Below are 21472 nucleotides of genomic sequence, written 5' to 3'. Positions count from 1 at the left end.
CTCAGTGGAATGTAACACAGCTTGCTGCTCTGCTTGCTCTGAACTCCATTTTTGGCTTGACACTGATCTTCAGCTGTTGGTTATCCTTTGTATCTAGGTAGGTTTTACAGATGCCTTTGTTTGTTCTGAACTATTTATGATGCTTTTGTTGTAGAGATTACCGCAAAGTAAAATTCAGTTTTAAAGAGTTAAATGTGTGTACATGGACTGTCAACCTCCAGTACTTATACTGTTTTAAACATATCTGTCATTTAAAATCCTTTTTTTCTCCACCACCAATAGGTTCGTCAGACCACAGACTAAGCCATGACCCAAAGCAGCATGTCCCGTGAGGAGGCCTACACTGCCCTGATGAGGGGGGTCAAAGAGCTGGACCTCAACGGGCCAAACATACCCAGCGACTTAGTACTGATCGGCGACCAAGCCTTCCCACTGGCCATGAACGCCCGTGGCCAGGTCCTGATGGCTGCCTCATTCTATGGCCGAGGCCGGGTGGTGGTGCTGGGTCACGAGGGTTACCTCACTGCCTTTCCTGCCCTGGTGGAGAATGCGCTGACCTGGCTGACAGGCTCGTCCTGTGACAGCACTACCGTGGGCGTCCACCAGAGCTGTAAGGCCGTGGCCGACAATCTGAGCTACTCCAGCCTCCAACCCAAGGTAGGGGGCTTCTGTGAGGGCCTGGGAGTGTATGTGACGGATGCGTACTGCGTGGGTCCAGAGGTGAAGGAGCTGGTAGAGTTCCTGAAGGCGGGAGGCGGGCTGCTGATGGCTGGCCAGGCTTGTAGCTGGGCCGAGGGACCCAAACAGAACAACCTGCTGGGTTTCCCTGGGAACAAGGTGTCCAGTGTGGCTGGCATCTACTTCTCGGCCCAACTTGGGGAGCAGGGTATTCTCCCTGTGCCTCCACAGATCCCTTCCAGCTGGCTGGCTGTGGCGTAAGTATTGTGCACTTCATGGCATATTAATATAGATACTGTAGTAAAACGGAAATGTAAACATGGTGGTATTTTCTGCCTCATATCACCACCTCCTATAACCAGGTGTAAAAAACAAAACAAGAAAGCAGAGTTTATTTAACTCCAGAAATCACCTGGTTAAAATAAATGTTTAATCAATTGTTTATTTGAGCTATTTTTATGTGTCTTAAGTTCTCTTGTCTAATCATACCTACACTTTCACTCTCTTCTTTCCCTAGGATGAGCAAGGACTTCAAGGATGACCTGGAGTTCCTGCTGGAGGGCGTGACTGAGTTTGATATCCAGGGCGGGACTATTTGCTCAGAGGTGCTGGTACACGGCCCTCTAGCATTCCCCATTGGCACCACACAGGACGGCAGGGCCTTTTTGGCCGGGGCATACTACGGCCAGGGCCGAGTCATCGTGGTCACCCACGAGGGATTCTTGGGCCGAGAGCAGCTGTCCCCCTTCATGCTCAATGCCGTGCGCTGGTTGGACGAGGGTCGTAACGGCTTGGTAGGCGTCCTGCCCCAGCTCGGCGCCGCCCACACCCTGCTGAGCAAGTCTGGCCTGCGCTGTGAGAAGAGCGGCTTCAGGAAGGAGCTCAGCGTCTACGTCTGCACCTCCTACAGCGATGCCCAGGCCGACGAAATTCAGGACTTTGTGGCCGAGGGTGGGGGCCTACTGATCGGGGGCCACGCCTGGTACTGGGCCCAGGCCAACCCGGGCCACAACACCATGACAGGGTACGCAGGCAACCGCATCCTCAACAAGATGGGCCTCAGCCTGTTGGGGAACACTCTGGATGCAGGCTGCTACAAGGCCCCAGTCCCGGGTCAGACCTGCTCTGAGGGCTTCCACTTCCGCCACCTGCTGCGCCGCTTTGCCGGTCACGTGACCCAGGGCGAGGCGCTGACAGAGCATGAGGAGGCCGGTCTGAAGAAGCTTGGCGGTGACTGTGCCAATTACCTGCACATGCGGGCGCACGACTGTGCCTCGTACACCTCGGTGCTGGCCATGCTCACTGACGTGCTGAAGGAGACGGGCATCCCCCAGGTGTGCCACAGCTGTCCGGTGATAAGCGCCAAGGACCACCTGCTGCTCAGTGTAGGCGCGGAGGTGTACAAGGTGTGCCAGGACCCAGATGCCCTACTGCCTTACCTGATCAAGGACCAGCCCATGATGCCTGCCTTGTCCAATGCCAGGGTTAGGATCAACTGTAATACAGCAGGTTAGTAGTCTCTCATTCTCTCTTATGGGACATGAGCTCTAAAAGGGAGGATCATGGGTCTAATGGAGATGGTTTAGTCTTGGGAACCAATATGAAACACACCAGGAGTAATGGCTTAGCTAAAACGGGTGCGAAAAAATACTTTTCGCAATAGCTACTCTGCTTATATGTAAGTTCATTGGTTAGCATTGTAATACGTGTTTCTAACCTTACTTTCACTATTATATTCTGTTGTGTTTGAATATAACCACTACTGAACATTGTCTTAGGAGGAGAGGAGTGGCTCAGTACCGGTCTGTTCCTTTCCCCTGGGATGAGGACATACATGGCCATGCCACCACAAATCGTCAACCAGGGCTGGAAGGTATCCAATGCGGCTTTTTGTTTTGTCTTATAATTATAAATTCTATTGAATCAAATAATGTTTTATTTGTTTTGAGATCAAGCCCTCAAGAACTTTGTGAATTGATTGATTGACTGATGCCCCTGTTACCATCAGGTCCAGATAGGCTGTCAGACTGACAACATTGGGAATTCGAACGAGCTGAAGCGAGCGCCAGTGGTTCATGAGCGCTTCCCCATAGACTCAGAGATGATGCAGGTGTGCAACCTGTGGGGCGGTCTCCTCTATCTCATCGCCCCTCCTAAGACCCAGGTGGAGGGGGTGGAGGTCATTATTCAGGGGGCTGTGCCGGCCCCCTACTACAAGACTGGTAAGTGGGTGGGAGAGGTGGGAGTCTATGATGCATTTTACACTTTGGTCTTATAATGCATCTAAGTGATCTATTATAAGTGTGTTACACCTGAGTTGTTATAACTCATGAGTTGTTATGACCACTTATAGCAAGTGTTATAATGCACTATAAGTGTGCCATTATTATATGTGTGTGCCTCATAGAAAGTTTCACAGAGAGGGTTTTTCAATGAGACTAACCTGGATAAATACCAGGTTAATAAAAGATAACACAAAGTACATACACCATAAAGAGAACAAAGTACATTACTCCATCCAGCCCCCTCATTTACTCATTTACAATATATCCGTCTGGGACCCTTTTGACTTCATCCAGGCAGAATATTTCATATCTTTTAACCTCTTTTTGTACCCAATTTCTTGTAAATGAATCAAATCTTTATTCATTTCTCGGAGTTGTATTCATGTATTCTGATCTGCTATTCATGTATTCCTAATACATAATTGAGTTGCTTCCTGCTCGCTGTTGCCATTTAGAATGTACAATGATGAAGGCTGCCACAGATTAAAAGGGGAAATGACACAGCCTTTGTTCTGTATGAAACATCTGTAGAATACAGAGATGAACTAAGCTGGGAACAGCTATGCTCTCAGATAGACTGTGCCATTGCAGCTGTGTTACTAAAACTGAAGCTGAATCCCTGCTGTTATGAGAATGGATTTGCAATGTGCTACTCATCATTGTGGTAGGAAATCACACTGTCCCAAAGATTTGTCTGGTAATAGTCATCATGAAGGCCATTTAATGTATGTTGTTCACCTATGCTAGGCTTATCTGTTACCTCTAATTGGCATACCAAGCTGAGATGAGATTGATTGACTGATCATGAAGACACACACGGTCATAACACCTCATTAAAATGATAAATTCTGTCAAATTATCCAGGATTTTTCTCCAACCCTTGCCTCTCTCCTGTCTCTAGGGGTGACCACACCTGCAGACTGGGCAGTTCTGCGGACTGCCCCTTCCCCCTGGGCAGAGATGGAGTTTGAGAACATCATCCTGACCGTCCACTCTGACGTGGTCCGAGGTGTGGATCGGCCTGACCTGGTGGCAGCGCTCTGGGATGACATCATGAGGGGAATAGCTGACCTGGCTGCCGTCCCCGCAAAGTTCCCACGCAAGGAGCGCTTTGTGGCCGACGTCCAGATTTCCCACGGTTAGCGTCTGTTCCTCTTATTTCGTAGCATGGACAAACAGTCATGACTGGAATTGACTATGGTAGGGAAACAGGGATTGTGTAATTTCTGGATATGAACAGGAAAAAGAGAGATTATCTGAAAAGACATTGCCAACCAAAAAATGTATATGTATTTTGAGTCAGGTAGGACAGTACCTATACAGTTTCTAAGTGAGTAAGTTGTTGTGCTGTAGAAAATGTGTTGTACGCAAGTAACCTACACTCTTGGGAAAAAAAAGGTTTCTTCGGCTGTCCCCATAGCAGAACCCCTTTTGGTTCCAGGTAGAACCCTTTTTGCTTCCATGGAGAACCCTTTTTGCTTCCATGTAGAACCCTTTCCACAGCTACGTGGAACCAAAAAGTATTCTCCCATGGGGACAGACACAGAACCCGTTTGGAACCCTTTTTTAAAAGAGTGTAAGCAGTGGGCTGCACAACCTCTGCCCTGTCAGTATCCAGACATTGATCAGACCATCTCCTTCCTCTCTCCCTTCCCCCCCTACAGGCTTCATGCATGCAGGCTACCCTATCATGATACAATCCTCCTCCGCCCCAAACCTGGTGAACCCTGTGGCAGCCCGCAGCTCGGGCCTGTGGGGAGCCATCCACGAGCTGGGTCACAACCAGCAGAGAGGAGTCTGGGAGTTCCCCTCGCACACCACTGAGTGCACGTGTAACCTGTGGTCCGTGTACGTGCACGAGGAGGTGTTGGGGGTGAATCGGGATCGGGCCCACCCCAACATGGCGCTGGCCAACCGACAGAGCCGTGCCGAGGGGTACGCTAAAGGGGGCAGGAATCTGGCCAGCTGGGACATGTGGGTGGCACTGGAGACCTACATGCAGGTGACATGAGATTGTAGTGACGTATACTGTATAGTACGCCCTGCTGCAGAGTATGTTGTGTACAAACCCTACAATTAGTGCTTGTGAAAAGGCATGTGTAGATAGACAGGAAAGCATAGATGCAACAGTAAAACATCTACAAAGAAATGTACTTAATCTAGGGTTGAGTTTGTGTAAACAGTTTCTCTTCGTTGTCCTCCTTCCCACCAGCTCCAGGACCAGTTTGGCTGGGACGCCTTCAAGAAGGTGTTTGCTGCCTACCACACCATGCAGAACGTGCCCAAAGACAACCAGGGAAAGATGAACCTGTATGCTGAGACCTTCTCCCTGGCGGTCGAGAGGAACCTGGCTCCTTTCTTCAAGGCCTGGGGCTGGCCCATTGAGCCCGCTACAGAGGAAAAGCTCTCTAACATGCCGGTGTGGAGCGACCACCCTATGGCCCAGTATGGCTGACCTATAGGGGAGGTCACCCCCTTATATTGGGGGTCAGAGGTCACAGGTCAGGGATTGCTGGTGAAGGGTAGGTACTGTTTGGTGACGGGTTAAGGTAAAGGAGTGGTGATTAGGAAATTGCTGGCCTGGTGTAGAAATGCTACTGCAATAATCATGGTTGCGTCTGTTGTGCAAATAAATAATTAATTATAACGGTTTTTGAGGTCGTCACAAAGGGCTGGCTGAGGAGATTGGGTCTATTCTTGGCTATAAATGCAATTGTATATTCTAGTGCACTTCAGAAGAGTCCGCGCAAGTGCCTTATTCATCATAAGTCGGATGTTTTACAGGGTCTATTTCATTCCAAATGTAGTTATGTGCCCAATAAAGCACCTTATTCTGAAGTCGTATATGTTTTTGATACTGTATACAAAGCTATAGAAATGTACCTCTTGTTATTTAATTTGTATTATTATATTATTCTCACTTATTCCTAGAAAGCACATATAAAGAATAATAAATATGTATCTCTCAAAACATAGTTCTTTATTCATTCACTGTAGTTCATAATTACACTTTCACAGTAGGATGCACAGGACTGGGCTGAAGGACTGGTACTGGTATGTGAAGTGAAGTTTTAGCTCACTTTGCCACTGTCAAATCATGAATAGAAACGCATGAGTGGGATACTACTTCTCGGTCACTGCTGGGCAGTTGTTGTGAAACAAGTCCCCTGTTGGTGCTTCAGAGTACTGCTGCAGGAAACCGTTCAGCTCCAGCAGTGAGTGCTGGTCCGCTCAGTTCTGCTCAGCGTTGAGGGTGGTGGCGCCGCCGCTATGGACATGCTTACCGTTGTTGTCCACACAGCAGTAGGCGTTCCAAATGTACTCGGGGATGTTGACGCATCGGACGTTGTTCTTGACAATCCAGTTGTCTGTGGAGGGGATGGCGCCCACCAGCACGCAGGCCTTGGCACACTGGGCCTTGAACAGGTCGGTGACCTGGGACTCGTGGCAGGCCCAGGCGTTCTGGTTGAGCTTGGGGTTCTGGGGCACCACGTGGGTCAGGGTGAAGGTGGCGTTACGACTGGGGGGGAAAAGGAAGTGGGTGACCGTGTGAGATTAAGAATAGAGAAAAAGGAGAGATATATTGTAGGTTTAAGCAATTTGTCATGAGATTAATTACTAAGTGTTACAAAGTAGCAATGGCATATTGAGTCCCACTTGGAGTCAACTTTGAGGCAATGTTGTGTGTTTGTTGGGTTGCATTAATACTGGTACTTTACCTTGTACTTAACTTTCAGCTCAATAGTCTACCATCATTACTGTAGTCCACAGTGAACTAAGAAACAATTCTAACAATTCTAACAACATTGGAATTGTAATTGCATGATATCTGTTCAAAGCAGAGCCTTTATTGTGGAGTAGACTACCTGCATGATGTTCATTGGGGTTGAGATGGCCGCGGTCGAGGCCAGAGTGGGTGTAGTCCTCGTTGAGCGCCTTTCTCTCACCCAGGTAAACCCCAGGGTGATCTTTCCCCAGCCAGTACCCATCCTGCATCTCTGCACCCCACGAGCTGGGAGGGAAAATAACCTGCTGTTACAACCCAAAGTTTTAGATCAATTCAAACAGAAAATATAATTTGTCTTTAAAATGTTTTAGGCATCTCAGTTTATTTCAATGTTTTTTCCCCAAATGTATTTAGGCAACAATCTGCCTCCATATAGTACAACACAGGACACAACAAATATGATGATCTAGAGCCTTTTTGAATTTGTGTCACCAACATAGAGTTATTGATGTGAATTGTTGAGGAGACCATCCTATGGCATGTCTGTTTCTAGCCACAGACACATCTGCCCTGTTCTCATGACCCACCTGTGGCTCCACAAACCAGCGTTTCTCCCTGCCTCCTCCGTTGCTGGGCTGGAAGCGGTAGGCTGAATACACAGCAATGCGGTGGTTGGTGTTGTACAGCATGGCAAAGTGGTACCTGTTGTGGAAGTGCTGGCACAGGTCGGGCAGCACCCGGGGTGTCAGCGCCCCAGCCTAGTACCTTCCCTGGTAAAAATACTCCACACACTCTGGGATGTCCTCGAAGTTGACCATCACATCCCCCTCAACAAGGGACAGGGTTCCAGCCAGGAATACAGACAGGGCTATTGGGATAGGCATCATTGGATGGGACGTTCCTACTTCCTAGTTGATTGCTTTCTCCTCATGTTCTCTGGTCACGACTAGCTGTGTCTGCCCACTCACCTGTCCTGCACCAAGCTATGCCTCTGAAGCAGAGCCCAATGGTTGAACCCATATAGCCTGTTTAACCAGCAGGTCACAGTGTCTGGGTAGATCCAAATGTACATGGTTCTCTCAGGTGTTGTGTACATTAGATAGACCAGCTGTTCTGCTTTTGATGAAACCAAGATTGAACTCTTTGGCCTGAATGCCAAGCGTCACGTCTGGAGGAAACCTGGCACCATCCCTACGGTGAAGCATGGTGGTGGCAGCGTCATGCTGTGGGGATGTTTTACAGTGGCAGGGACTGGAAGAATAGTCACGATCGAGGCAAATATGAACGGAGTAAAGTACAAAGAGATCCTTGATGAAAACCTGCTCCAAAGCACTCAGGACCTCAGACTGGGGCGAAGGTTCACTTTCCAACAGGACAACAACCCTAAGCACACAGCCAAGACAACACAGGAGTGGCTTCGGGACAAGTCTCTGAATGTCCTTGAGTGGCCCAGCCAGAGACTGGACTTGAACCTGATCTAACATCTCTGGAGAGATCTGAAAATAGCTATGCAGCAACGCTCCCCATCCAACCTGACAGACCTTGAGAGGATCTGCAGAGAGGAATGGGAGGAACTCCCCAAATACTAGTGTGCCAAGCTTGCAGCATCATGCCGAAGAAAACTCGAGCCTATAATCACTGCCAAAGGTGCTTTAACAAAGTACTGTGTTAAGGGTCTGAATACCTACCTGTATGTAAATGTGATATTTCCGTTTTTCTTTGTATACATTTGCAAACATTTTGAAAAACCTGTTTTTGATTTGCCGTTATGGGGTATTGTGTGTAGATTGATGAGGAAAAAATCTAATTTAATACATTTTAGAATAAGGCTGTAACGTAACAATGTGGAAAAAGTCAAGGGGTCTGAATACTTTCCGAATGCACTGTATGTAAAGTCTAGTAAGTGTGTGTGTGTAGGGTCAGTGCAGATAGTTCCGGTAACATTAATTGACATTTTAGTTGAAAAATTTAAATCAGAAAAATTATAGAGCAATGTGCAGTACCAGTCAAAAGTTTGCACACACCTACTTATTTTTTTACTATTTTCTTCATTGTAGAAAAATAGTGAAGAAACATATGGAATCATGTAGTACCCAAAAAAATTTAAACAAATAACAATATACATTATGTTTGAGATTCTTCAAAGTAGCCACCCTTTGCCTTGATGACAGCTTTGCACACTCGTGGCATTCTCTCAACCAGCTTCACCTGGAAGGATTTTCCAACAGTCTTGAAGGAGTTCCCACATATGCTGAGCACTTGTTGGCAACTTTTCCTTCACTCTGAATTCCAACTCATCCCAAACCATCTCAATTGGGTTGAGGTCGAGTGATTGTGGAGGCAAGGTAATCTGATGCAGCACTCCATCACTCTCCTTCTTGGTCAAATAGCCCTTACACAGCCTGGAGGTTTGTTGGTTCATTGTCCTGTTGAAAAACAAATGATAGTCCCACTAAGCTCAAACCAGATGGGAGGGCGTATCGCTGCAGAATGCTCAGGTAGACATGCTGCTTAAGTATGCCTTGAATTTCTAAATAAATCACAGTGTCACCAGCAAAGCACCATCACACCTCCTCCTCCATGCTTCACGGTGGGAACCACACATGCGGATATCATCCGTTCACCTACTCTGCGTCTTACAAAGACACAGCGGTTGGTACCAAAAATCTCACATTTGGACTCATCAGACCAAAGGACAGATTTCCACCGGTCTAATGTCCATTGCTTGTGTTTCTTGGCCCAAGCAAGTCTCTTCTTATTATTGGTGTCCTTTAGTAGTGGTTTCTTTGCAGCAATTCGACCATGAAGGCCGTACATTTAGCAAGTCAGTTAAGAACAAATTCTCATTTACAATGAAGGCCTACACCGACCAAACCCAGATAATGCTGGGCCAATTGTACGCCACCCTCTGGGACTCCCTATCACAGTCGGTTGTGATACAGACTGGAATCGAAACAGAGAGCCTGTAGTGACGCCTCTAGCACTGAGATGCAGTGCCTTAGATCGCTGCGCCACTCGGAAGCCCCACAAGACGTTGAGATGTGTCTGTTACTTGAACTCTGTGAAGCATTTATTTGGGCTGCAATTTCTGGGGCTGGTAACTAATGAACTTATCCTCTGCAGCAGAGGTTACTCTGGGTCTTCCTTTCCTGTGGCGGTCCTCATGAGAGCCAGTTTCATCAAAGCGCTGGATGGTTTTTGTGACTGCACTTGAAGAAACTTTAAAAGTTCTTGAAATTTTCCGGATTGACTGACCTTCATCTCTTAAAGTAATGATGGACTGTCGTTTCTCTTTGCTTATTCAAGCTGTTCTTGCCATAATATGGACTTGGTCTTTTACCAAATAGAGTTATCTTCTGTATACCACACCTACCTTGTCACAACACAGCTGACTGGCATACCTGTTAATTGAAATGCATTCCAGGTGACTACCTCATGAAGCTGGTTGAAAGAATGCCAAGAGTGTGCAAAGCTGTCATCAAGGCAAAGAGTGGCTACTTTGAAGAATCTCAAATATGAAATATATTTAGAATTTTGGTTACTACGTGATTCCATATGTGTTATTTCATAGTTTGGATGTCTTCACTATTATTCTACAAATTTAGAAAATAGTAAAAATAAAGAAAAACCCTTGAATGAGTACAACTTTTGACTTGTACTGTACATTTTTATGTTCAAACTTCTTAATGACACACACATTTCTCCTTCACATGTCAATCTTATGGTAGAGCTTCTATGAAGCATTGTTGGTGTAGTGAAAGTCAATGGCTAAGTCTTGGTTGTATAACTAGTCTCGTGTTGGTTTCCCAGGCAAGAGTAACCCTGGCAAGATTCCTGGTCTGGTCTCACCCTCTTGGCACACTCGCTCGCACAGGAACCCTAAGAGGCATGAGGGGAAAATACTGCAGATCAGATTACAGATATCAAAAGTGTGAAACAAGGGATTTAACCAGGCATGGTTTTTCCACAACAGTAGGCCTATGAGGACACTTACATCAAGTAAATAATTTGACTATAACCTTGTTAATTCAGATCTACAGTACACAGTACAGTCTTAGATTTCTCATGTATAGTAAGTACTTTGCTTTGGCCATGCACTCTCATCTTTCAAATCAATCATTCACACCATGTTGCATTCAAAGTGGTAACTGGCTGTCAAATTGTGTCTGGTTGCCCCATTCACACAGTATATTGTAATGGGGGTTGGTGCTGCTCTTAAAGTCTGCCACTAGATGTCAGGTTTGTATCAGATGTTTGGGATGTAACAGGGAGGCCTGGCTACTGTATATGTCCCATGGTCCTCATGATACAACATTCCAGAATGCAGGCAGTACCAGTACCAATTTTTACCCAGTATTTCATTTATCCAGTAGACATTGTTGTAAAATTGAAATGTGCTACATCTCAAAATGTAGAATTATTGTCTGGAGGATTGGTTTTCCGGGAAAGCAAGAGCATAGCACACACAGGCTGATTTTTCCCAGGCATTCATTTGCGGCTATTAAACATGAGTGACAAGTGAACACAATTAAGTTAAATAATGACAACTGTTTCTAATGACCCAGTCATTAATTTGTCACGGCTGCATTACTGGATGTGAATAGACTTTCCTTGACTTACAGGCACACGTGCCTACATTGACATTGATCCTGGTCACTCAATTGATTCGCCCATTCGTTTTTAATTGCTTGTTACTAATCACATGGATTATGGGTAAATAATGCTTATGGATCAGACAGGTTGTTACTTTAATAGTTGTCTGTCTGGACGCCAATGGTTTGTTCAGAAGGGCTGCTTTCCTAGTTAGTTGCAAGCCATTGTTGTGTATACTGTGCAGTAAAATGTGTGTATAGTTATAAGTGTGTAGCATGTGAGTGATACATTACTGGGCTACTGACTGTACCTGAACTGTGCTTAGTGTTCCAAATCTTGAGCCCTTTCCACAAATTGTCATCTGTCTACCTTTCTGGTTAATGCTGGACCAACAGTGGACTATAGCTGGACTGAGGAAATCATTCAGAGCACAGTCTAAGGTCCTAATGGCCCAATGACTTGAGGAGACAAAAGGTCAGACTGCATCCCAGGCTATTCTTTAAGCCTTATCAGCCTTAGACCAGACAGACAGACAGACAGACAGAATCAAATAGGTAGCCTACATTTTAGGTACCCCCATCACCCAATCACTCCCTTCATTTCCCTCTTCTTTCCCAACATCAATTCATTTAAGATGTATTCATACATTTCCAATATATTTATGTATGAGCCCTCCCTCCCTCCCTCCCTCCCTCCCTCCCTCCCTCCCTCCCTCCCTCCCTCCCTCCCTCCCTCCCTCCCTCCCTCCCTCTTACTGTAATCCATCACTGTTCCATCATCCACCATGCAAACAGCCCCAGAGTTACCATGGCAACCACCATGGGCCCAGCTATGCGCAGCTCTTCTCTGATTGGCTGGCACAGAGGCAGTCTGAGCCTGTCTGGTAGATGTGGTAATTGGCTGGGAGTCTCAAACCCCCCCCCCCCCCCCCCCCATCCACTTCACATACAGATACACACAAACACAAAAAACGCATACAGTACTATAAACACACAAACACAATCCACATAAGCTTCACAGACATCCTTGGAAATGGAAGAGGGAGACAAGGGGTCAGAATAACGTGGGCAGGAAGAGAGGTGGGAGTAGGCCAGTAGTAGTCTCTTGTTTGTTGGATGGGCGGGGGGGGGGGGGGGGGGGGGGGGTTGGAGGGATATACAGAATTTGGGATAAGGTGGAAGTGGGAATTTTGCCAAGAAATGGATGGAAGAATATATATATTTTAAAATACAAATTTTCCCCAAGAAAAAAAGGCGTGCACTGGTGATGGTTCTGGCTTCTGGAAGGTGAAGAATGGAATTCAGGATTTGCTTCAGCCAGGTCTCTCCAGGACTACAGTATGATAGGTGCCTATTCTCCAATCTATCCCATACAAACATTGTAGCTCAAAGAGAACTTGTTTACTTTCAAGCTGTAAGAGGTTCAAGTAATCCAATCATACTTTGGTAGATCATTATATTTTGGGGAGAAAAGTGCCCACGTGGGTTTATGGATCCAAGCTCCAAACCATCTATTGTAAATAGCATATTTATGACACTTAACACATAATGGATGAATTTTCAGCTTTTCACATTTTCTTCAGAAATACACAAACATTGCTAAATTGGCAATTAACATTGCTAATTGTTCAGAAGCTCCACACAGACACACACCACAGCAGACGGTTTCAGGAGTTACAACTTTTATTAATGATTGTTTGTAAATCAAAAAAGGAGTCAGGAGAGAAAAAATGTGGGAAAATTGGGTGCCTGGAGTAAGACAAGATGAATTTACAGTGAATGAATGACAGCTATGCAGTTGCAGTCAATATTTCAACGCGTTCCCAGGTAGGTAGGAGAAAACAACCCACGTGTCCAGGAAGATCTCCATCAGGGTAAATACTAACAAATTCATTTAATCCAGTGTTTCTTTTTTTTTTTTTACAACAGACAGTTACAAGAAAGGAAAATGTGCACACACTCACACAGGAATTTATTATTTGGGAATAAAAAGTGCAAGCAAGATCACAGCACGACAATTTACAAGAGGGCCAAAATCCTGCTTCGTTTGAGGACTGGACAATAATCTTCTTTCCCTTCTGATCCCACCCCCAGTCTAAAGATGGGGGGAGGGGGGGGGGGGGGGTCAAAGGTCATATCTGAGCTTGAGTCACTCCTCTTTCTGCAACTGCATCTTCTCAGATAGTACAATCAATGTAGTTTGACCACCACATCCTCATAAGTGCCAGGAATAAATTCAGAAGTAAAGGCTTATCAGTAAACACTTTCAGATCAGCTCACCTCACTCACACAGAATCACAAGTCATCATCTGGCTATTACCTCAGTACTGGCTCTGAACACAACTCTGATTGGATATTGGTGGGAAACTTAAAATGATGGAACAGTAATGTGGTGAAGGTTTTCACATTGTCTTTTGAGGAGCCTGTCCATTAAAAGGTGAAGAGTTTACTTATCGAACGATTCACCGCTAGGACACAATCTATTATGACACAATCAAAGGGCCCCAAATTCAGTAGAATAACATTCTGTCACTTTGGCCCGATACCAGATCTGTCTCCAAGGGTCATTGTCATGCGACAGCACAAACAGATCTGGGATCAGGCTACTGTCACTCGGGACCAACTACAGTAGCGAGGACTGAGGCTTCAGCAGTACCCATTCTAGCGTAGTACACTAGTGTTGACTGTATTCTTGGATGTATCGGAATGCAGCCTGTGTCGTGGAGAGGAAGTTTGAAAAATAATAACCGTCTTTTCACTGTGTTTGTTTTTCGAGGACCTCATTATGAGTTTAAAGAGACTGTGTGCATCCCAAATGGGACCCTATTCCCTATGTGATGCACTACTTTTCACCAGAGCCCTATGGCCACTGTTCAAAAGTAGTGCACTATAAAGAGGAAAGGGTGTCATTTGGAACGGAACCACTGACAGACAGTGTCTCTCCCTCTCTCTCACACACATAGCCACACACACATACACACACATGCCAAACAAACAAACACACTGTGCAAAATGTTTGAAGTAGAAAAACACAGACATAAACAAATAAGAGAACAATACTGAGAGAGAAGAGGTGAAAACATCCCTAGTTATTCGAGAAAAATAAATAAAGTAGATATCAAAATATGAAATCGAGAGAATTTCTGGTATCACACATGTCTAAATGATGGTACATACATTTTGGGTAGCACAGGTAGTAACATTTTCCCCAACATGGCTGTGTGTGTTGGATCATACCATAGTAGAATATAAACACATACATTTGAGGAGTAGAGACATTACAAATATGGAGGCAAATAGGACAACCACTTTTAAGTGCATTTAAATAGACATAAATTGTATTTTTGAGTTCATATTTCGATATGCACTGAGACGGTGAATTATGAAATGGCAATTAGTGTTTTTGATAAACAGAGAGAGTGACAATCTATTTACAGCAAAATGTCTCCCAACTTAAAGCTCTAGGAAGAGTAGGAGGGATCATTGGACCAATCAAAGTTGCAGCCTCATACAATAGTCCAGTCAGATAGGCCACTGGGGGAGGGGACTTTGGGTTGAAAAAAGACTTGTCTCAGTGCAAGCGCACAAACTCACATGCTGGCGTCCCAGTTAGTAGAAGTCCTTGCTTTTAGCTTACTCTTTGAAAGCACATTATATTACAAGTCCCTAGCACACAAAGCAGTCTTGCAGATAGTAAAGAGCTCATTCTATTAGTTTTGATGACTTTTCACAAAAATGAGTTATCCTTTGAGAAAAACAGGGCTCGGAAGAGAGAAACGGCGCAAGCTGGCTTGAATTCGTTTGGTCCAACAGAAAATGTAATACAGTAAGTCATGGTGGTGTTTCTAGGAATCAGAATCATCAGAAGCCCCTCCTCTTCCTGCTCCCCGACCCTGCCATAGGTCCTGCCTAGCACCTGGTTGGCTACGGTTGGCTCTCATTTCCACGCAGTTTTAGGAGGGCACATTTGCCCTCACTCACACACGCATACACACGCACATATACAGATGGACACACACACACACACACACACACAACTTTACCCAAATGGGTCACAAACACATTATTGCGAATTAAGTGTGCTTTCTTAAATACATTTTATCCTTAAAATATCTTTAAAAACTATAATGTTAACACCATGCAAATAAAGTACCAAATAAAATGTTTAAAAAAACATTTGGGCCTTGTATTTTTGACAAGGCCAGACAATAAAACCTGCATTGTCCACACTTAAAACATACCTACATTCTTGCTAAACACACAGACAAAATACACCAAGCTCCGCCAAAGTCATAGCAGTCTCATGTTGGCTTTTTCAGTTGTTGTTTTGAAGGAAATGAAGGTAACCAGAAGTTCATAGTTGAGGGAAACGTTTGCTCTAATTCAATATTTTTTTGGAAACACAATTTGATGTAAGTGGCTGATGGCAGAGTGACAACCTCTCCACTCCCTCTCCTCTGTAAATGTCATAAAGCCACAATAGCTCTGCGCGATGGTATCAATCCCAGAGTACTTCACTTTCAAAGGGTTTGAGTGGCGGCTCCATGTGGGAGGAAGGGGGCGGGGCTGCAGCTGCTTTAAACCTAACGAGGAGTCTGGTCGTCACTACGGCCTGCTTCTCCCTCTCTCTGTGTACTCTGCTGCCAGGGCCACAGCCCAGTGTATAGGAGTATAGGGCCACAGTGGCAGCTGATGCTCGTTAGGGCTCCTCTACGGACCCTTCACAGGGGAGAGCGTGCCTCTTGAGTGCCCTTGTGGGCTACTGATAAACAGCTCTTTGGAGGCAGACGGTGGAGGGCAAGCAAGCCCCGGGGGGCAGCCCAGTTAGGCTATTGATGATCAGATGCTCCCCGCTGAGGCTGCTGGGATAGAAGGTGGTTCCTCCTGGGCCAGAGGTGCCAGAGGTGGAGGGGACTCCAGGGGCAGGTGGCTGGGCCTCAGCAGGGGCAGACTGGGGGAGACCTGGATGGAGCATGGTGCACCCTGGGATGTAGGTACTTCCATTGACGTTAAAACAGCTGGGGCTGGGAGACCTGATGACTGGAGATGTCGTTTCATAGAGGAGGAAAAACTGCAGGGCGTTGGGGGTGTCTTCTCAGAGTTGGTCCAGTTGTTATGTTTAGGGGGGGTGGTGGGTAACGTGGTAGATTAGGTCAGGGTGATGTAGGCCGAGGCCTTCTCTTTCAGCTGTCGCAGACACAGATGGCAACTCCAGCTCCCTGGAAGATCAACAGTTCACAAGTTCACTGGTTATTGGAAAGCCTAGGGATTAACCCTAGCAGAATAAATGAACACTGTAAATTGAATACTGATTGCGAGTGCATCACCACATACTGTGGTCAGGTAGTGTGATAGATTTGCAATCTCTTAGCCATGTCAACTTGACTTGCGGATGACACAAGCATTCAGCACATGGCCTTTCCCTTTATAATGCATCTACTGTATAAGTGACATTATGAACCCAGCCATTGCATGGTCATCAATTACCGACAATATGCCGGCCTAGGTATACTATACAGTATTCTATAGGACTACACTAGGCCCATATCCTCCACATATCCTGTAGTGTACCTACCCTCTGGGGGCTCCGCCATAGGGGGGCTCAGGCAGTACATATGGTAGCCTCTGTCACAGTCATCACAGAATAGTAACTGATCCTGGAACAAGGAAACACACAAACACAAATAATGTTTTGACATTATCAATCAAATATAGCACATACACACAAAGGCCCAGATTTGCTACGCGTTCGCACTCGGTTTCACCCATTTTTTGTGTGTGTTATTATCCTTTACTAAGGAGGAGAAGAGTCCAGGCGAGTGTGTGTTGTGGTAAATGGAGAGTGGGATATGAACGCAACATGTAAAGTGTTGGTCCCATGTTTCATGAGCTGAAATAAAAGATCCCAGAAATGTTCCATACGCACAAAAAGCTTATTTCTCTCAAATGTTGTGCACAAATTGGTTTACATCCCTGTTAGTGAGCATTTCACCTTTGCCAAGAAGCTGATTAAACAGCATGATCATTACACAGGTGCACCTTGTGCTGGGGGCGATAAAAGGCCACAGATGTCTAAAGTTATGAGGGAGCGTGCAATTGGCATACTGACTGCAGGAATGTCCACCAGAGCTGTTGCCAGAAATGTTTAATTTCCCTACCATAAGCCGCCTCCAATGTCGTTATGGAGAATTTGTTAGTACGTACAACCGCAGACCACGTGCATGGCGTCATGTTGGTGAGCGGTTTGCTGGTGTCAACGTTGTGAACAGAGTGCCCCATGGTGGCGGTGGGGTTATGGTATGGACAGGCATAAGCTACGAACACAACTGCATTTTATTGATGGCAATTTGAATGCACAGAGATACCGTGATGAGGTCCTGAGGCCCATTGTCGTGCCATTCATCCGAATGGAAGCTGAAAGCTGAAACCTTGAAGCTGAAAATGTCCCAGTTCTTCCATGGCCTGCATACTCACCAGACATGTCACTCATTGAGCATATTTGGGATGCTCTGGATCGATGTGTACGACAGCGTGTTCCAGTTCCTGCCAATATCTAATAACTTCGCACAGACATTGAAGAGGAGTGGGACAACATTCCACAGGCCACAATCAACAGCCTGATCAACTCTATGCAAAGGAGATGTGTCGCGCTGCATAAAGCAAATGGTGATTTTCTGATGCACGCCCCTACCTTTTTTTTTAAGGTATCTGTGACCAACAGATGCATATCTGTACTCCCAGTCATGTGAAATCCCTAGATTAGGGTCTAATGAATTTATTTCATTTTACTGATGTCCTTATATGAACTGTAACTCAGTAAAATCTTTGAAATTGTTGCATGTTGCGTTTATATATTTTTTCAGTATAGATGTTTTGGGAGTATGAAGGGGCGTGTGTGTGTGTGGGTGTGGTGCTCACGTCATTCTCGGAGGTGCCACACAAGCTGCAGGACTTGCACTCGATACACTGCCAGCGGTAGGTCCGTACTGCTGCTGTCATGTTGACTGTGAACTGCAAGCAGGACGGGTGACCTGGGGACACAGAGAGGGACATACACACTCTTCATGTTACACTTCATTACCATCGTTGTCGACGTCATCAAGTTGGACTTGTTTCCACTACACCAACACATAATAACATCTGTGTCATAATGACACATTTAAAACCAACTAAAACCGGTGTCCATAGAAGTGTCTGTCTGTCCGTACCTGAGCGTCCACAGTCGGCACAGGAGATGAGGTCCTCGGGACAGCCGGTCTTCTTGGAGCCGCCCAGGCAGAAGTCACAGTAGCCGTTAGGGATGACCGACCCGTCTGCAGCTTTCTTAGCTGAAATCACACAGGTGGAAAGGTTAAATACAATAGAGCTCTTTCCATAACAAACGCTCTCTTACAGAAAAGCTGCATATTACTCTTATATTCTATGCTCTAGAATATAAGAGTAATCCAGCATTTGTATGAAGCTCCACTGAGCACAGACCTAGAGCACAGAGTATATGGCTGTGGTCTGTGGTTACTGATGACCTGCTACTGAGGCTGGTGTAGAGCTGAGGACTCAACAGGCTTAGAACTAGACTGACGTAGGCGGAACATCGCAGGTTTGGAGAGGGAAAGAGGAAGAGAGAGAGCGAGAGACAGAGCGAGAGAGAGAGTAAGCAGAAACGAGTGAAAGCGGCAAAGACAGGAAACATAGAGTGAGACAGAGAATATGAGACTTCCAGCCAACCAGACTGCAGAGCGTCCCAGCTGGATAAAACTCACCCTCCTCCATATGTTGGTTTTGGTAAAGCAAGCAGCAGGCCCGCTGAAGCCTGGGACTCGCCAGCTCGTGCTCAGCCAGGGAAGGGAGGAGTAAGACGGGAAGGGAACTCCACTGGGAGGCCCAGGGGTCTGTTAAATATTGGGACAGACTTGCTGTGCATCAAGCGGCAGGTGCACGGCGGGAAACCATTTTAGAATAACCATTAATGGAGAAGAACATCCCCCTGCATGCATCCTCTCTGTCTCACTGATTGCAGTCGATTGCATAATAACTTTAATAGCTCTGATCACGTAACCAGGACAGTGTATTTGTATGTGTCCTTTTTTCCTGTATTAAGATGCAATGCAATGGACAGGAACATCACAATGACTCACCATCGTGCCATGTAAGACAGAAGAAGACAAACAGACAACAGTATACAGTAGACTAGACAAGCACACACAGGAATTCATCCCGAATACGTAAACACACACACACACACACACACACACACACACACACACACACACACACACACACACACACACACACACACACACACACACACAGAGAATTCATCCCGAATACGTAAACACACACACACACACACACACACACACACACACACACACACACACACACACACACACACGCACACACACACACACACACACACACACACACACACACACACACACACACACACACACACACACACACAAACACACACACACACACAGAGAATTCAGCAGCAGTCGGCATGGTGGAGTAATCAGTGGCTGTCTGGTGTGTGATTTGGAGAGCCAGGGCCCTCTCCAGCGAGGTCATTAATCCAGCCCAGGGTGGATTGTGGCAGGGGGCTGGGGGAGGGGGGGGGGAGTAGGCGGGGGTGGAGCAGGGCGGAGGGGGGGGGGGGGGGGGTTCTACTCCACAGGGTTGGTCAATAAACCCCAGAGAGAAAAAAAACAACTCTGATCAGGATGAGAGGAGAGGGGGGAGGAGAAAAGAGCAGAGGAGCTGTCCGTGGTACCAGCACAGCAGCCAGCCAGGCAGCTCTGTACTTTATTGTATAATGAGGAGCAGTAATGTACAGTGGAGTGGTACATTACGTACATTCAGGGGACTGTGGCAAACATACCACTATCCCCACCTTCGTCTACAACACTTGCCACTTGGGCACTGAGCTATGTATGGACTATATACAACAGGTACATATATTATGCATGTACAGTGCAAGCATTAAAAACAAGGCAAAATAGGTTTATTAATGAAATACGTCACTTCGAGTAACGTTTTTTTTAAGCCTCTGGCCTTGTGAAAAAAACACACACCCCTTCTTGGTATGTATTTTATTTTAACAGACTACTGCTGACTGTGCTTTACCACAGTCCATGGGGAGCAAAACTGTATATGCACACACAATTACATAAAACTATATGCCGAACGGCACATACTACAAACAGTGTTGCTCTGGGGCTCTGTGGACCGTGGGGCTGCGAGGACCCCTGAGAGTGAATCAGCAGGCCCTGACACATCTGTGTGTGAGAGGGCTGCCTGCTGGCCTGCCTGCTCAGAAAGGAAAGCCCATCAATGATTAAATGCCTGTGGCCATGTTTAAAGTCTGAGACGCTAACCTGAGGTAGTATATCCTTAAGACAGACAGAGAGAAAGAGAGATAGGGAGTGAAAAAGAGAGGGGGGAGAAGGAGAAAGAGAGGGTGGGAGGGAGAGGGAGATAGCAAAGCGAGTGGAAGAGAGAGACATAGAGACATACAGACCAAACCAGACAGAGAGACACAGAAAACTGGCAGACAGGCAGACAGAGACAAAGAACATGCGCGAGAGAGGTAGATAAAAATGATCACAAGTAGCACGTTCCTGAGGTTGTCAAGGGTGATACACACCTCCCTCCCTCCATCTCAACTCCAGCACCACCTTTCCTGTAACACCCCTCCAATTACTGGGAGAATACAGGCAGAACAGCACACTTCACAGCTTTTAAGTGTGTCTCGGGAACCCACTGGGAATTAGGGGAGAGAGATGAATCCTCAAATACCCCCCTCATATCTCCCCACTCCCTTCCATTCCCTTCTCTCGCTTTCTCTCCCCCTAACTCTCTCCCCTCTCTTCGTCTACCTCTCTCTCTCACTCTCTCAGCATAAGCCTCTCTACCTCTCTTCCTCTCCCCTCCGCCTCTCTCCAACCCCCTCTCTCTTCCTCTTTTCCGATCTCTCACTCTCCCGATCTCTCTACAACCCTCTCTCTCTCTCCGTGCTCTCCTTTTTCTCTCCCTTTCTCACTCCCTCATTCTCAATACAGCCTGCTGCTGGAGTTTTCACAATCTCATTCTAGCACAATCCCTGGCCTAAGATCCATACCGCTCTGGCTGGTCAATAAAGTGGCCACAGCATTATCGAATTAGCACTTCCACAGGAATACCCACAAGCACCT

The 21472-nt window shown here is 46.2% G+C and overlaps 2 protein-coding genes and 1 pseudogene across 2 annotated transcripts in view; 1 reads left to right on the top strand and 2 right to left on the bottom strand.

Moving 5' to 3' along the window:
• Positions 1-321: 321 nt before the first annotated feature.
• LOC120018795 (TRPM8 channel-associated factor homolog) lies at positions 322-5418 on the top strand. The gene is made up of 7 exons (XM_038962008.1): positions 322-935; positions 1196-2187; positions 2457-2551; positions 2687-2900; positions 3865-4101; positions 4628-4965; positions 5176-5418. Exons 1-7 carry the CDS (start codon positions 322-324, stop codon positions 5416-5418), a joined length of 2733 nt encoding a protein of 910 aa, XP_038817936.1.
• A 668-nt stretch (positions 5419-6086) lies between these two features.
• LOC120018644 lies at positions 6087-7574 on the bottom strand (annotated as a pseudogene).
• An 8856-nt stretch (positions 7575-16430) lies between these two features.
• The window catches only part of LOC120018643 (zinc finger protein neuro-d4-like), a 39739-nt gene continuing 34697 nt past the window's right edge, over positions 16431-21472 (bottom strand). Inside the window, exons 7-10 of the mRNA XM_038961843.1 lie at positions 18491-18610; positions 18201-18313; positions 16858-16939; positions 16431-16501 (exon numbers count right to left, since the gene is read on the bottom strand). Of these exons, the coding sequence (XP_038817771.1) occupies positions 16431-16501; positions 16858-16939; positions 18201-18313; positions 18491-18610 (386 nt within the window). The remainder of the gene's footprint in view (positions 16502-16857; positions 16940-18200; positions 18314-18490; positions 18611-21472) is intronic.

Source organism: Salvelinus namaycush, chromosome 23 (assembly GCF_016432855.1).
Source record: "Salvelinus namaycush isolate Seneca chromosome 23, SaNama_1.0, whole genome shotgun sequence".
NCBI classification, from domain to species: domain Eukaryota; kingdom Metazoa; phylum Chordata; class Actinopteri; order Salmoniformes; family Salmonidae; genus Salvelinus; species Salvelinus namaycush.
The sequence above is the reverse complement of the archived record's forward strand: the minus strand, read 5'-3'. Positions and strand labels throughout refer to the sequence as shown.